At 33.4% G+C, this 15,515-nt stretch overlaps 1 protein-coding gene across 1 annotated transcript; it reads right to left on the bottom strand.

Moving 5' to 3' along the window:
• Positions 1 to 3,763: 3,763 nt before the first annotated feature.
• Positions 3,764 to 10,935, bottom strand: LOC128162248 (fucolectin-4-like). The gene is made up of 4 exons (XM_052825416.1): positions 10,620 to 10,935; positions 9,507 to 9,514; positions 4,760 to 4,988; positions 3,764 to 4,355 (listed from the first exon to the last, which is right to left on the bottom strand). Exons 1-4 carry the CDS (start codon positions 10,933 to 10,935, stop codon positions 4,147 to 4,149), a joined length of 762 nt encoding a protein of 253 aa, XP_052681376.1. The 3' UTR covers positions 3,764 to 4,146.
• Positions 10,936 to 15,515: the final 4,580 nt, after the last annotated feature.

Here is a 15,515-nt window from a genome sequence, read left to right as displayed (position 1 = left end):
CTCACGTCATCAAGTTTCATTTTCAAAGTTGATCAATTTGCTATTAGCTCACCTTAGCTAAACGCTCGCTGAGGTTTTTGTCCTAATGATTTTTTCTGGCGTCCGTCTGTCTGTCTGTTCACCTGTATAGCTGTCCGTCGTAGATAAATGTTCAGGAGCATATCCTATCTCTTATTGGTCTTTCATAAATCATACCTCTCACAGAGTGTATTTGGATAAAGGGTGTGAAGTGACTTTGAAACAAGTTTCTTGGTCAAAGATTAAGGTTATAGCGGATCTTGTCTGCATCATATATTCTTTCACATCGGTCCAATCTGGCATTGAATCAAATTTCTAGTCTTACGGTAAAGGTAATAACATACCTTCATGCATTCTTTCCACCTTGGTACAATCTGGCTCCTGCTTTACACAGAAAGTCCCCTGTGGCAAATGATCTGCATCTTCAGTGATCTTGTACCAAATCTAGTGAGGCCATATCAGACCACGCAGCACATTTTTCAGAGCAAATACACTCTCCCTTTAGCCCCATCTAGCTCGCAATTAAAATAATCAGGGTTTTGGGGGTAATGGGTGTGCACCGATCTTAACTCTGTTTCAAAGTCAACTGAAACATAGTCAAGATCATTGGAGATCTCTTTAAAATTCAATTATAAATTATTTTCCATTGGCTGAATTTTGCTTTGATTAAATCAAAAGAATGGTAAGGGGTAATGAGCTTGAAAAAAAAGTTATATGCAAACTTGAATGTTTTTAAGTCATATGTTAAGATCATGGCAAAATCCCCTGATATGTGTTTCATCCTATTGTCCATTATCTAAGTGGGGCCTTTAAGATGGTCACCATTTTAACAATTTAGAGTTCAAACTGTAATCAATGAACAAACATGAGGCCGCAGAGTATATGCAAACTTGAATGTTTTTAAGTCATATGTTAAGATCATGGCAAAATCCCCTGATATGTGTTTCATCCTATTGTCCATTATCTAAGTGGGGCCTTTAAGATGGTCACCATTTTAACAATTTAGAGTTCAAACTGTAATCAATGAACAAACATGAGGCTGCATAGTTGTTACAAAGTTTGATATAAGAATTTAGATGGAAAATTGTTAAACATTTTGAAATTAAATATACAAGCATCCTGATAAAGTATAGTTTCTAAAGAATTAGGCCGACAAATCAGCCCTGTAACCCTGGGGTCCACGCAGAAGGTTTAACCGGATGTTATGGGGGAAATTCAGCCTGCGCATGAGCTAGATTGGTTCCTGTGCGTAATGTGTAGCTCAGGGAACCAGGCTAGCACACGTTTATCTAAATCGGGATCGGTATTCCATGCTATATGCACATATAAGTTCAAAGACGCTGTAATTGAAAAGTTGTTGGTAAACAGTGCAGAAACAGAGTATTCTTTTTAAAGAAATGATCGACGTGTGATATAAACTGTCAGTATTATGAAATAAGTAAATGTTATTCCGAAACTACAACATGCATCAAATAGCATAATTTGCAATGTTTTGTTGTTTTCTGAATACACATGTAGCATAACTTTACTTTTATAGTAGGCGAGGCTAGAGTACTTCCCGATTAAAATTTTTGAGCATTAAGTATGATTGAATAATTATGTGACTGTATAAAATAGATGACTGAATAATAATGTCACTGTATAAAAATTTAAATCTCAAGAAAAATACATCAAAATATGAAATTAATTTACACAACGCTGTCACTGCATAGTTAACAAAGTAGTGCGAGCGAGGCGTAATGTGTGTGCACATAGTAGAATTCGCCGAATGCCTGATACTATACATGCAATCTTCAATAATATGGATCATTATTATTTTAGAAGTATGAACCCTTTAAATTTTGAGATAAAAAGTCAGGGCTATACATATGCGAAATACAACACACAAATTTAGTTGTTAAAAGCAAGAGACAAAAGTCGGTGAAATCTCTGATAATTTAGGGTGTTTACGTTTCCATTGGAAACACATGCAAATAAACAGCGTTGTGTAAAAATGAAATGATTTTTAAAATTACGCTCGGTTTAGACATTTTTGTGAATTTAATGCATATCCCGGTGTTTACTTTGTGATGCATGGACAAGTAATGGGTAAGCATGTCGTATGTGGGTTTTGTCAGTTTTTGTTTCATTTTCTTTTATATCGTTTCAGGTATGATCTCAATAGCAAACAAGAGCCCCATGGGCCACATCGCTCACATGAGGAACAATAAGTATGATGAAATCAGCTTAATAGAGTCATAATACACAATTTTTCTGGACAATGTAGTATAATACATGTAGATCCTGTATGAATAAAAAATCAATTTGTTCACCCTGTATATTCTAATGTTTATAATCAAGTCCCTTTTCTAAAAGAATGGTTTTATAGTCATTTCACCTGTTGAGCATTGCAGTTCTCAAAAAGATCCTAAACAATTGTTTATATACGGGCTATAAACCTACATCAAACTCTGAGCCCATTGTGAGGCCAAAGAATCGTCCAGGGGCCAAAGTCTAAACAATTTTAAGAAATCAGCAATATGTCAAAATGCTTGCATATTAGTAAAACCTTATATTATAACATTTCAGTTTTTGTGAATATTAAGATATTATCCTTTGTAAAATTGGATCCCCAAACTGGTCCTACCCTACCCCTCATGATTTTGATTTGAAAGAATTTGAATTAACGTTATCTTAGGTTGCTTTCAGTAAAGTGACAGCTTTTCTAGGCAAATGGTTTTTAGAAAAAAAATGTTTTATTAATAAAGCTTATTTTTTTTCTTTATATTTCTATGTAAATTTCTGCCCCCCTCCCCCTCTAACGTTATGACCCCACCCTACCACCGGCGAGCATGATTTGAACAACCGTAAACCTACTCTACCTGAGGATGCTTCCAAACATTAATATCCGAGAAGAAGAATTTTAAAGATTTGCGCTATATATTTCTATTTAAAAGTTCGCCCCCCCCCCCACCATTGTGATCCCATTCTACCCCAGGGGTCACACATGTTTCAGCTGTCCTGGCTAATCGGTTAGGTTCTGAGAAGAAGATTTTAAAAGATTTACTCTTTATGTTCTTATGAAAAAGTTCATCCCCCAAATATGGCCCCATCCTGCCCCTTGGGATAATGATTTTCACAACTTTGAATCTACACTACATGAGGATGCTTCCACACAAGTTTTAGATTTCCTGTCTGATTAGTTTCTGAGGAGAAGATTTTTTTAAATTTTCACTCTATATATTCGTTTGTAAAAGTTCGACCCCCCTCCGCCCCAATAGTGGACCCTCCATACCTCTTGGGGTCATGATTTTCACAACTTTGAAACTACACTACATGAGGATGCTTCCACACACGTTTCATCTTTTCTGGCCAAATGGTTCTTGAGAAGATGATTTCAAAAATTCATAATTATCTTCCCTTGAAAAAGGAGATGGTCCTTAATTTTCACAACTTTGAATCCCTTTGCCCAAAGGTACTTTGTGCTAAGCTCATTTAAGCTTTCAGCTCGGATGAGTCAAAACAAAGCGGAAAAATCGTCAGTGTGAACTTCTTCTTTGTATAATCATTATGTTTATTTAATTTGGCATTAAATAATCAAAACACAGGTTGCTAAAGGCTATATTTTGTTCATTCAATACTGGATGAAAAATTTTATTTGGTTGCAAAATCAAGTTTTTATCTTACATGATTTGATAGTAAAACTACTTCCTTCTTTAACAAATTTCAAAGATAAAAGAGATGTAAACGTTCAACATCGTAAACATGTAAAGTACCAGTGTTGCTGCAACCAGGATATGAAGTAAAATATATGACGTACATTATAAAAAAACGATGTCCATAGACCGCATCTCTAAATTATACAGCCATGTCCCAAACTATATATACATGATATGCCTCGATCTCTTCTGTTTTCTCTCTGTTGCATTTTAACGAGACTTAAATTTGATTTTGACATTTAAAAAACATGATACAAATAGGATAGGGGTAGCAATTGGGAATAATTTATGTTGATGTCGATTTTTTTTTTCATTTTTTTCAAGACGAATATTTTTGCAATGTACCAAAATAAACCCCAATCATGTGTGCATCTATACATGATAAATGTAATCCAGCAGCAAAAGATTTGTTTGTTATAATCTTTGGGCATTAAAAACCAATCACGTCCACTTCGCAGAGTGTGAGAGGACCGGTCAAGATGGAGACCATTACGTATCTCCCCATTGTTTCTGGTGGACAGTCAAGGACAACCAGTTGAGACAAAGTACCGGGACCAGCAAAGAAACCACAGGTTGTGTTTACAGAAGATTCTGTCAGCCCCACAGTGACTGTGACATTCTGCAACCGGTCTGAAACATCTAAGTGTAAAAAGAAATCATATTTTAATAGAATTATGACGTGTATACATTTTTTTATATTGAGTACTTAAAACCAAGTTTTATTTATACTGGCCACGTTTGATGGTCATTTTTCAGCCAAAATAACACTGGCGGCATGTGTTTCTTTTTAAAAAAATTTATACATTAATCTTTAAAATATAGTTCTTTTTACTCTTTTGTTCTGTGGTTTGGTTTTTTTTGTCTTGTTTTGTTTTTGTTTGTTTGATTGTTTGTTTGTTTTTGTTTTGGTGTTGTTGTTGTTTTTGTTGTTGTTGGTTTTTCTTTTTTTACAAATACACGATTATATTTTGAATTAATATAACCAGCTAATGAAAACTTTTTTTTAATTTTTAAAATATGTAGTGATGTTTTGGTACACTAACCTATTCCGAACCGGTCCATTCCCCTGTTGAGCATTCTGACACTAGCAATGTAATTCACAGCCCTCAAATCCACTCTCCACCATGGGTTTTGTTCTGGAGAATCCGCAGTGTGTGAGCAGGAATTTTGCAGAAAGTCTGTGCTTCTTTTTCCATCCACTGCCCTCTCTGCATCATAAAGTGAAAAGGTTGACGACTGTTGAGCTGGTTTACCAACCGCAATGTCCGACAACTCTGTAAATAACGGGGGAAAACCAAAACCAAAAATTAAAATCTTCTATATATTGAGGTTAAGCGACCCACCCCCCCCCCCCTCTTTCTCTCTCTTTCTTTACTGTCGATTCCTAATAAAATGTGTGAAAATAATATCCGCGTAAAATCGCGAGAAGCACATCTCACGGATTTTAAAAATCTCGGTTTTATTTTTAGAACAGTTATATACCAAGCGACGTAGACGTAGTCATGCACATCGGTCTTATAACAAACCAATTATACACGATGTTTCCTTTGATTCATTATTACTTTAGTTAAACAAACAATTGGGTATCCATTACATTCGCACCAAATTTTACTTGGTCGCTTTGAAAGAATTAAACAATCTTCTTGAAAAAGTCAAGGAAAAGCCGCATTTTGACTTTTGTACTCCGAAATACAGACTCGGATTAATGATTATGGATATTGCTTGTCATCGGCTTTTTAAACCTATACAAAAAGAAAATACTGCTCATGCACCACGTTACGTTTTCAAATTGCAGTATGCCAATAAGGGAATCGATTTCGTTAATATTGTAGTAGTTTGATCTTTTTCACTACTGTATATGATATATTTTGACTTCGCGCTGTGTTTTTACATGACATTTCACCCAGATAATTTTGGGTAGTATTTACATAATCCTCGTCGTCGTGATTTCTAAACTCGCATTTGTCGTGAAATATTGGTTCATAATACCTCTGAGTAGTGTTAACATATTTCTGGTCGTCGCGATTTCTAAGCTCGCATCTGTCCTTATGACTTGGTTCAAAAAACATGTTCAAACCGGTTTATCCCAAAGTCTCGCGAATCAAAACCTGATGCCGTTTTACTGAGTGTTTCCATAAAACTTTTTGATTTATTTAACCCGTCCGTTTTACAGGAGTTGAACACATTTCTTTGAGAACTTTGAGGCGTTTCGGGAACGTATTCTGGGTCTTCTAAAAATGGTTTACTACTCATTTTTGCTTCATCAAAATGAACAAACGGTTTATTGTCGGATTTTCAAGAATACCGTTTCAAAATATCGTCTACCTTTTCTGAGAGACGTCTCTCCAAGTCATTTGCAAACATTTGCAAAATGAAATATACATGCAAAACAAAAATTAATGACAAAAATAGAAAAATTGAAATTGACTCAAATACTGGTCACGGCACCATCTGTAGTAGGAAAGGAGGAATGAGTAGATAAATACAATGAAAACATATGGCTGGACCGGGAATCGAACCTGAGACCTCTGCAACTCTAGTCAGGAGCTCTACGACTGAACTACCCTGGCCGATATCCACGGTCCATATAGCCCCAACTCCTACAATATAATAGCAATATATTCTTTATTACAAAAAAGTTCAGTCCTGCATTACGTCATATTTCAAGATAAAGTCAACCCCTTGTATTTCCTACAATTTTACTGCAGCGATTTCTTCCAAACTCTTGAATTACAAACAAACTCTACAAGACTTTAATATCGAACATCTGAAAGATGAACCCTCAACGTGTTCATGTTGTTCCTCGCCCTACAACTATAGTTCTGCCGGATACGTGATCTTAATTTAGTTATGAAAGAAGACCCAGGATCACCTATTATGAAAGGACTACAATTTAGGGAGCCTAGATCCTGCACATGGCGTCGTAATTTTATACAAACCATGAATTATGTTGAAGATTACGCCAAGCAATGGGCAACATCTGAAAAAGAAGACCTTGATACTTTGTCAAAGTGGGTTAAAAGCATCAGATGTAAATCAAAATCTCGTATTAAACGACTGAGAGGTCAAATGAAAACCATCCTTCTGTTTTCAATAAAGCAGAAGTGAGAAAAGAACTAGATAGATTGCACGATCAGTATGTACTGATCCTTGCTGATAAGGCAGGTAACAACATTGTCTTTGTATGTAAGGCACATTATATTAATTGCATTTTCAAAGAACAAGGCTTCGATTCTACAGATGATAATCCTTCTGACATCCATAGTAGCCTTTCCAAGCAGAAAATACTTCAGAATCATAAATCGGTTATGGATATCTTTAATATCCCCAAAAAACGAAATTAATTTGCCTGATATGTACTGGATTCCAAAGCTTCACAAACGTCCTTACAAACAGAGAGATATATATATAGCAGGTTCCAGTAAATGTTCTACCAAAACTCTCTCTTTACTCCTTGCTAAAATTCTTACAGTAGTGAAGTAGAAAATTCAAGAGTACTGTAAAACGATATACTCCAGGAGTGGTGTATATCAGATGTGGATACTAAATAACTCTAAAGAATTATTAGAAACTTTGATGTTACAAAATCTTACCAAAATCAATAGCATCAAAACATACGATTTCTCAACGCTATATACAACCATTCCCTATGACAAATTAAAATTTAGGCTTTTTGATATCATCGACAGTTGTTTCGTCAATAAAAATGGAAGTCGTAAAAATGCTTACCTTGTCATTGGAAATTAAAAAAAAATATTTTGTTAAAAAAAACATTTACAAGTACTCTGAAGTTGACATTAAAAAGATGATTGAGTGTCTGATAGACAACATTTATGTAGATTTTGGAAATCAAGTCTTCAAAACAATATGTTGGAATCCCCATGTGTTACAATTGTGCAAAAGTGCAAAAGTTAGCAGACCAGATATTTTTGTATTCTTACGAATCAGAAATCACTCATTCAAAATCTTGTACGTGAAAAAAATAAATCACTGGCTGTGGCCTTCAACTAAACATTCAGGTATATCGACGACGCATTACCAATTAACAATCGTTATTTCCATACCTACGTCGACTCGATGTTTCCCAGTGAACTTGAAATAAAAGATACCACGGAGTCTTCGTCATCTGTTTCATGTTTGGATAAATTTTACTGGAAATTGACATTGATGGTAACCTAACAACAAAACTTTATGATAAACACGATGACTTCAATTTTCATATACATGTAGTCTACTTTCCTTAATTATGTAGCAGTATACCTTCATCACCTGCATATTGTGTTTTTGTCTCTCAGGTAATTTGATACACAAGGGCATGCTCTTCGTATGAACAGTTTCTAAGGCGAGGCAAGCTACTGACAAACAAGCTGAAAGGACAAGACTATCAACAAGCTCGTTTGAACTCATCTTTTCGTAAGTTCTATGGTCGATACAACGACTTTGTCAGCAAATACAATTTTCCACTGGATCGCAGGCTGAGATACATTTTTCATACTAATTGTTAGGCCATAATTAATCACCCGATTAATTTCCCGATTACGACAAATAGCACACGGCGGGTGTGACATGTCAGCAGAGGATGCTAGCTTTGAATTTGTATTTCGTTTTATGGATTTTGAAGATGATTGACGGTTTGTTTTTGTCATTTTTTCATGTTTACTAAATAAATACCATTTTTATATTTTTTAATTGCACACCGTTCCTAACAACTCGGTCAATGTTATTACATTAGCCGACTCACAAACATATTGAATAAATCATATGATATTTATTAATTGATAAAAAAAAGGATACATATACGATTAAATACTTATTTGTTTGCAATATTTTCACTGATATAGCCGAAAAAGGGCGAAGTCTTTTTTTATTAGTATAATGTTAGAAGTGATATAAGAGTCTACAATTAAAACTGTTTAAAGACAGGATGGACCTGAGCTATCGAGCTAACTGAATGATAACTGAAATGTCAGACAATGTTAGGGGCGACTTAATAGCACAGATACGTTGGATTACACGCGATAACTTCCGGTAAACATCTACATAAAATTTTTATTTAAAAATGTACCAGTCCGTGAAAATTAACCAATATAAATCACAACCGATCAAAGATGGGGATTTCAACAAGAGAATTCCCTAAAAATCATTTGAATATTTGATTAAAAAGAATGTTTTTGTCTTTAAAATACTTATTTCATAATGCACCATTCCGCGTTCATCAAACAAAGACCCAACTCAAATTCTGTTTTATCTTTATAAAAAAAATAATTTTATTATACACCGGTGTATCATTTTATGTTAATCAAAAAGATGCACAGGATTGCAATGATTTTTTTTCTGATTGTTTTCTTGTAAATGTTTGATAAAAATATTCATCATATACTTAGAGGTTATCTATATTGTGTTATTTGATGTGAGATGAAATGGTATATATATTCGCGAGAATTGCCAAGCTTTGGATAAAGCAAGTATAATATCACACAATTATAGATGTTTAATTTATCTCATATGATTTGATTTTCATTATAAAGCTTTTGAGACAACCCCTTTAATGACACGATTGATTTGTGTTGTTCTAATCAATGATGCAACGTTGTGTTATATGGTCATTGTGACCTTAAGCTTGCACAAATCCATTTAGTACTTCATTTCGGAGATAATTAAAGCTGTTTTTATGTAAAGTTTCACTAGAATAGCTTTAAAATTATTTGTTATCCCTAAATATTTACATTCCAAATATTTTTTACATAAAAGTGTGTGAAAAGGTACTGCAGTAATAAGACCGTAACACACACAAGGTACTCAAAGGTTAAAATGACGAGTTTTATTATGACGTCACAAACGTAAAATGCAACGTCACAAGCGAGAATCAAAGTTCACGCTTGCGGCTGTTACAGTGGCTCTTCCATTAATTTGAACTTACCCTTAGAATAAAACAGAGCGTTACTCAATTTGTATGCACACACCGCTGCAGTTATGAGACTATATCTTTCCAAAAATAATGATTCAATGCCTAAATATTTGTTGTTTCTCAGTGTATAATCACTCAAATGAAAACTTGAACTGAAGACTTGTATAGTCAAGTTTACCGACATGCACAAAGTTGGGAATGCACGTTAGTATGAATTGACTAGAACGAGGAACAGTTTAATAAAACAAATACTTTCTAATCCGTATATTTTGGTATGGTCCAAAACTTCAGGAACGTATCATGTTATTTGCGCTTTCTGATTACTGAACCTTTTAAACTTACATGCATAAACTTTCAACAAATACACCGACGATATTGAGCCTTCAGATTACAAGGCCATCAGGTAATAAACCCTCAGACTACTGGACGGTGAACGCTTTGATGACCACAAGTAGTGTACGATAAACTATTGACGCTCAAATTTATTACAACTTGTATACACACATAAATAAATAAACAGTTGTACATAAACAAATTGACCGTTTTATTTCTACACATACGGCGGTTTCTTCAACACATCATTGTATCGTAAGTTAGATTCTCTTTTATTTTCATAAAGGGGATACATAAGTGAAGACTGTGTGCTGTCTGAGGTCCTTAAACCAAATATTTTTCAAGTTCCTTGTATTGTTTAGTAATCAATCAAAAATTGATTTAAAAAAAAAAAAATTATAGTGCGTAAAACATAACTTTAAGTTTACAGTGTACCTTGTTGAAAACAATGACATCAACATTCACTGCTAAATAATGATAACATTTCTTAGGTCCCAAATTCCTTTTTTTTAAATTAAGCAATATCAGGTAATCTGAATAATTCAGTCTTCGCTGTTAATGAATATCTATATGATGTAAAAGAAAAAAATACACGTATACACGTACACCAAAATTATTAACATTACATTTATTAATATAATTTATATACATGTATACATCACCTCGTATTTCATAGTGTTCCCAGCTTTTCTCTGTTTGATCTCTTTGGGTGTCTTTGGAACATCTCTGATAGAACAGCATGCACCGTTTGCTATCTCTGTTCCAGGCATATGACAGGCACATATAGCCTTCTTCTGTACACTTTGTTCCACACGAAAGTCTACTGCTCGAGAAGATGTCAAATAACGGTAACTCGGCCCTTAAGTTATCATCAAGGTCCTGACATCTAATGGATGCTCTTCCGTGAATACAATAAATACAAAAAGATTGTACATTCAGGTAAAGCAAAAAGCTCAAACCGTTTTTGGTCTTCCACATATCTTCATAAATTTTTAAAAGTTTAAAACGACAGTCTACTTGGAGAGTGAAATATACACATCTCTACTGATCGAATATATATCTAAACATATCTATTGATTTTGTTTTTTAAAATATGAAACAAACTGTCCATTTATTATTTGAATTGATGTTTTGTGTATTGATTATATTATGGCAATGCATTGCAATGCATTATTTAATTTCGAAATTTTGCTGGAAATGAGCAACACCACATCTCTTCCATATGTAGATACGATGTTGATGTTGTACATGACTCAAATTGTCTTCTTTATTTCTACATTTTACACATAAAAATCATAATGGTCCATGTTACCTTCAAATGATAAAATGAAACAAAAAACATGTATCAAATCTAAACACTTCTCGTATCAGGCATATTTGACTTTCCTCCCCCCTATCCTGTAAAACTGCAGACCTTTTAAAAGCTTAAGCTTGTATGAGACATCTCCTTATTGTGACGTACTTCCTATCGAAATCATGGAGATGAACAATAAAATTAAGCGTGTATGTCTAATATTTCTCTTTTTAAAAAGTGTTACCTAACAGTGCAGCGCAATGGGTTAGAGAGTAAACCACGAAGCTGTAAGTAGTGAGTTTGAATCCCTGGGACTTTAATAAAATTCATAATATTTACCAATTATATTGAAGCTATGTGTATAAATAAGTAACTTATTATTCTAATTCAGTAAGAGCAGTATACCGTTTCAAGAAAATACCATCCAGTTGATATCTGTGGCATCTTATGTTATGTAAATGTCATATTAAGTTATGTTTTACTTGTCACTGTAAATGTTGGAATCTGGTTTTATTTTAATTGCATTGTCAATATAAAGTGTAGTTTTGTAATTAAAGTTACAATACTTGGAATGTGTCTGTAAAGTTCAAAGGTTAGCTTTCTTTACAGTACGCACTGTAATTGATTTTTTATGAAACGTATAATGAATTTGTGGTAACTTATAGCTAATGTATTTTCTTTCATTTGGTCAGTTTTCTCGTATTATGTATTATTTTGTAGGTCAATGCCTCTATATTTATTATTCAAATAAAATCATCGGATACACAGTACACCATCTTCAGTTTTCTTTGACTGCTCGGTTACAAACGGATTACCCTAGGCTTTTGTTTTTCTACGGGTTTTTTTATTCTTATTCATATTAGGGTCTTCCGTTTCCAACGTAAGACCCTCTTGCTTTTTTTTCGGTTTCTTTTTATTGGGGTCTTCCCTTTCCAACGGAAGATCCTTTTGTTTTTCTACGGTTTCTTTTTATCATTTTTTTTCCCGCAAATTTTGTGCAGCCCATTTGTCGAACATTTTTTTACTGAATGCTATAAAACTTTCAGGGTATGTAGGTAATGTTTAGGTCTAAAAAAGGTTTTTTTTACAAATTTTTAAAATTCACTTTTAGTTATGAGTTACATGTATTGCCCTTAAATTGAAAATTGGGGGTCTTTTATCCAGAGTTGATCTCGGGAACTACAGATGACAGGTGCATGGAATTTCGTGAAATTGTAGTTAAGTGTTGTAGATTTAAATTTGCTAGCATGAACATTTTGGTAAATTTCTTTTTTAAGTTTTCAGCAATTTGTCGTTAAAGTAAAAGGGTTTTTTCGGGGCTGAAATTGTGTTGCTTTTTGTATCATAACTTTTAATGTAAAAATATTTTGTTAAAACATACAGAAGAAAAGTTGTTTAGAATAACGAAAGTTTTCATATAATTTTAAGAAAAAAGGGCTGGTTCCTATAATCAGGGGTCAGCAGTCCATAAACGTCTTTTTCTGAGAGCTAAAAATTTTATCATTTATGAAAAAAAAAACTAGATTACTTTTAATAAATTAAATTTTGTCATTTGGTATGAAATAAAACAAGTTCTGTGCTATATTTATTTGTAATTTCATAAAACAAATATGCGAGAATCGTACATGAACGAGTTAATTGTCTACACAGACACACAAGCGAACAATGTTGTTTCAGGGGGTAGCATTTATTGTTATTGTTGTGATTAAATTTCACGGCTTTATTTTGTTATCTTAATTATTTATAAATGCAATGAACATATACAACTACTTATTTAAACGTGCTATGTGTCCGCGCAGAGCATTTCCTGTCGGGGCCTCCCTGTCTGTAACCCCAAACATAAACAGTGACGAACGGCTTTGTGGGAAAAACAGAGCTATGAATGCCAAAACGCAGAAGAGAAATTGTGTATTTGTTCGCCATACATGTTGTACGTTCATATGCACTTTCAATCCACAGTGAAGCACATCAACATGTACAGGGAACACTACTTCGTATTTGTATAAGGAGGGATATATTCTTCAGACTTGTTTGAATCGTTTACGAGGAAATTCTGACAGTCACAGTACGGCATTAAAGCATAAATAATTTGTCATGCATGTGACTATGTAGATGTACGTAAGTACACTTAACTGACATGTGAAAGCCTACAATGTTGCTTAGTACTTAATCCATAAAACCTTTGTTTATCATAATCATATTATTGAATGAAATTATCTGTAATCATTTTAAGTAGATATTTCTCTGTATTTATCTATTCATACTATTGGAACAATGGATTAATTTTGGGGGAGGGGGTTAATATTGAATATTTCAAGGGGGGTGTTTGTGTTGGTCATTAGGTTGTACAAATGTGTTGTACATGAAGATGTAGTTGTTTGTTCTCTCTCTCTCTCTCTCTCTCTTTCTGTCTGTCTGTCTGTCTGTCTGGCTGTCTCTCTCTCTCTCTCTCTCTCTCTCTCTCTCTCTCTCTCTCTCTCTCTCTCTCTCTGAGTTTTAAATGTATGTGTGCCTGTAACATGAAAATGCAAATGTTGAGGATAGTGTTTGATACATGTAAAATTAATTTCTGAACATTCCATTTTAGATATCTTGTTATTTGAAATGGAACTTCATCAAAAATTAAAACACAACAATGAGACACACTTAATGTAAGTAATATTAATTTTCGTAACAATGATGTCTAATTACACTTGTCCAAGTTTGAAAGAAGGAACTTGTAAAAAATATATACCCAGTATTTGACATGCAAATATTTATTGGGGAACTTTATATTGATTATAAATATTTCACAGACTTAATGGGTATTTTGTGTTCTTGTAGATTTTGAACTTTAGTTAATTGTAGACTCTTTTTTATAGGATATGTTTTTCTATAAATTTTGTTAAATTTGTAACCATGGTAATCATTAACAAGAGTAAAGGAAACCTCTTTATTAGCAAGTTTCTTTTCCTGATGACATATCTTTAATGGGTTAAGGATGACGAACCCAATTCCATTTGGGCAGATATTTTGCACAACTAAAAGGAATGATTGTTATACGAACATATAGCCTTGTTCTGTACACTTTGTTCCACACAAAAGTTTACTGCTCAAGAAGAGGTCAAATAACGATAACTCGGCCCTTAAGTTATCATCAAGGTCCTGACATCTTATGAATGCTTTTCCGTGGATACAATAAATACAAAAAGATTGTACATTCAGGTAAAGCAAAAAGCTCAAACCGTTTTTGGTCTTCCACATATCTTCATAAATTTTTAAAAGTTTAAAACGACAGTCTACTTGGAGAGATAAATATACACCTCTCTACTGAGCGAATATATATCTTTACATATCTATTGATTTTGTTTTTTAAAATACTGAAACAAACTGTCTATTTATTATTTGAATTGATGTTTTGTGTATTGATTATATATATTATGGCAATGCATTGCAATGCATTATTTAATTTCGAAATTTTGCTAGAAATGAGCAACACCACATCTCTTCCAAAGGTAGATACAATGTTGATGTTGTACATGACTCAAATTGTTTTCTTTATTTCTACAATTTACACATAAAAATCATAATGGTCCATGTTACCTTCAAATGATAAAATGAAACAAAAAACATGTATCAAATCTAAACACTTCTCGTATCAGGCATATTTGACTTTCCTCCCCCCTATCCTGTAAAACTGCAGACCTTTTAAAAGCTTAAGCTTGTATGAGACATCTCCTTATTGTGACGTACTTCCTATCGAAATCATGGAGATGAACAATAAAATTAAGCGTGTATGTCTAATATTTCTCTTTTTAAAAAGTGTTACCTAACAGTGCAGCGCAATGGGTTAGAGAGTAAACCACGAAGCTGTAAGTAGTGAGTTTGAATCCCTGGGACTTTAATAAAATTCATAATATTTACCAATTATATTGAAGCTATGTGTATAAATAAGTAACTTATTATTCTAATTCAGTAAGAGCAGTATACCGTTTCAAGAAAATACCATCCAGTTGATATCTGTGGCATCTTATGTTATGTAAATGTCATATTAAGTTATGTTTTACTTGTCACTGTAAATGTTGGAATCTGGTTTTATTTTAATTGCATTGTCAATAATAAAGTGTAGTTTTGTATTTAAAGTTACAATACTTGGAATGTGTCTGTAAAGTTCAAAGGTTAGCTTTCTTTACAGTACTCACCGTAATTGATTTTTTATGAAACGTATAATGAATTTGTGGTAACTTATAGCTAATGTATTTTCTTTCATTTGGCCAGTTTTCTC

This window comes from Crassostrea angulata, chromosome 9 (genome assembly GCF_025612915.1).
Source record: "Crassostrea angulata isolate pt1a10 chromosome 9, ASM2561291v2, whole genome shotgun sequence".
In the NCBI taxonomy this organism is placed as follows: domain Eukaryota; kingdom Metazoa; phylum Mollusca; class Bivalvia; order Ostreida; family Ostreidae; genus Magallana; species Magallana angulata.
This window is presented reverse-complemented; position numbering and strand designations above follow the sequence as displayed.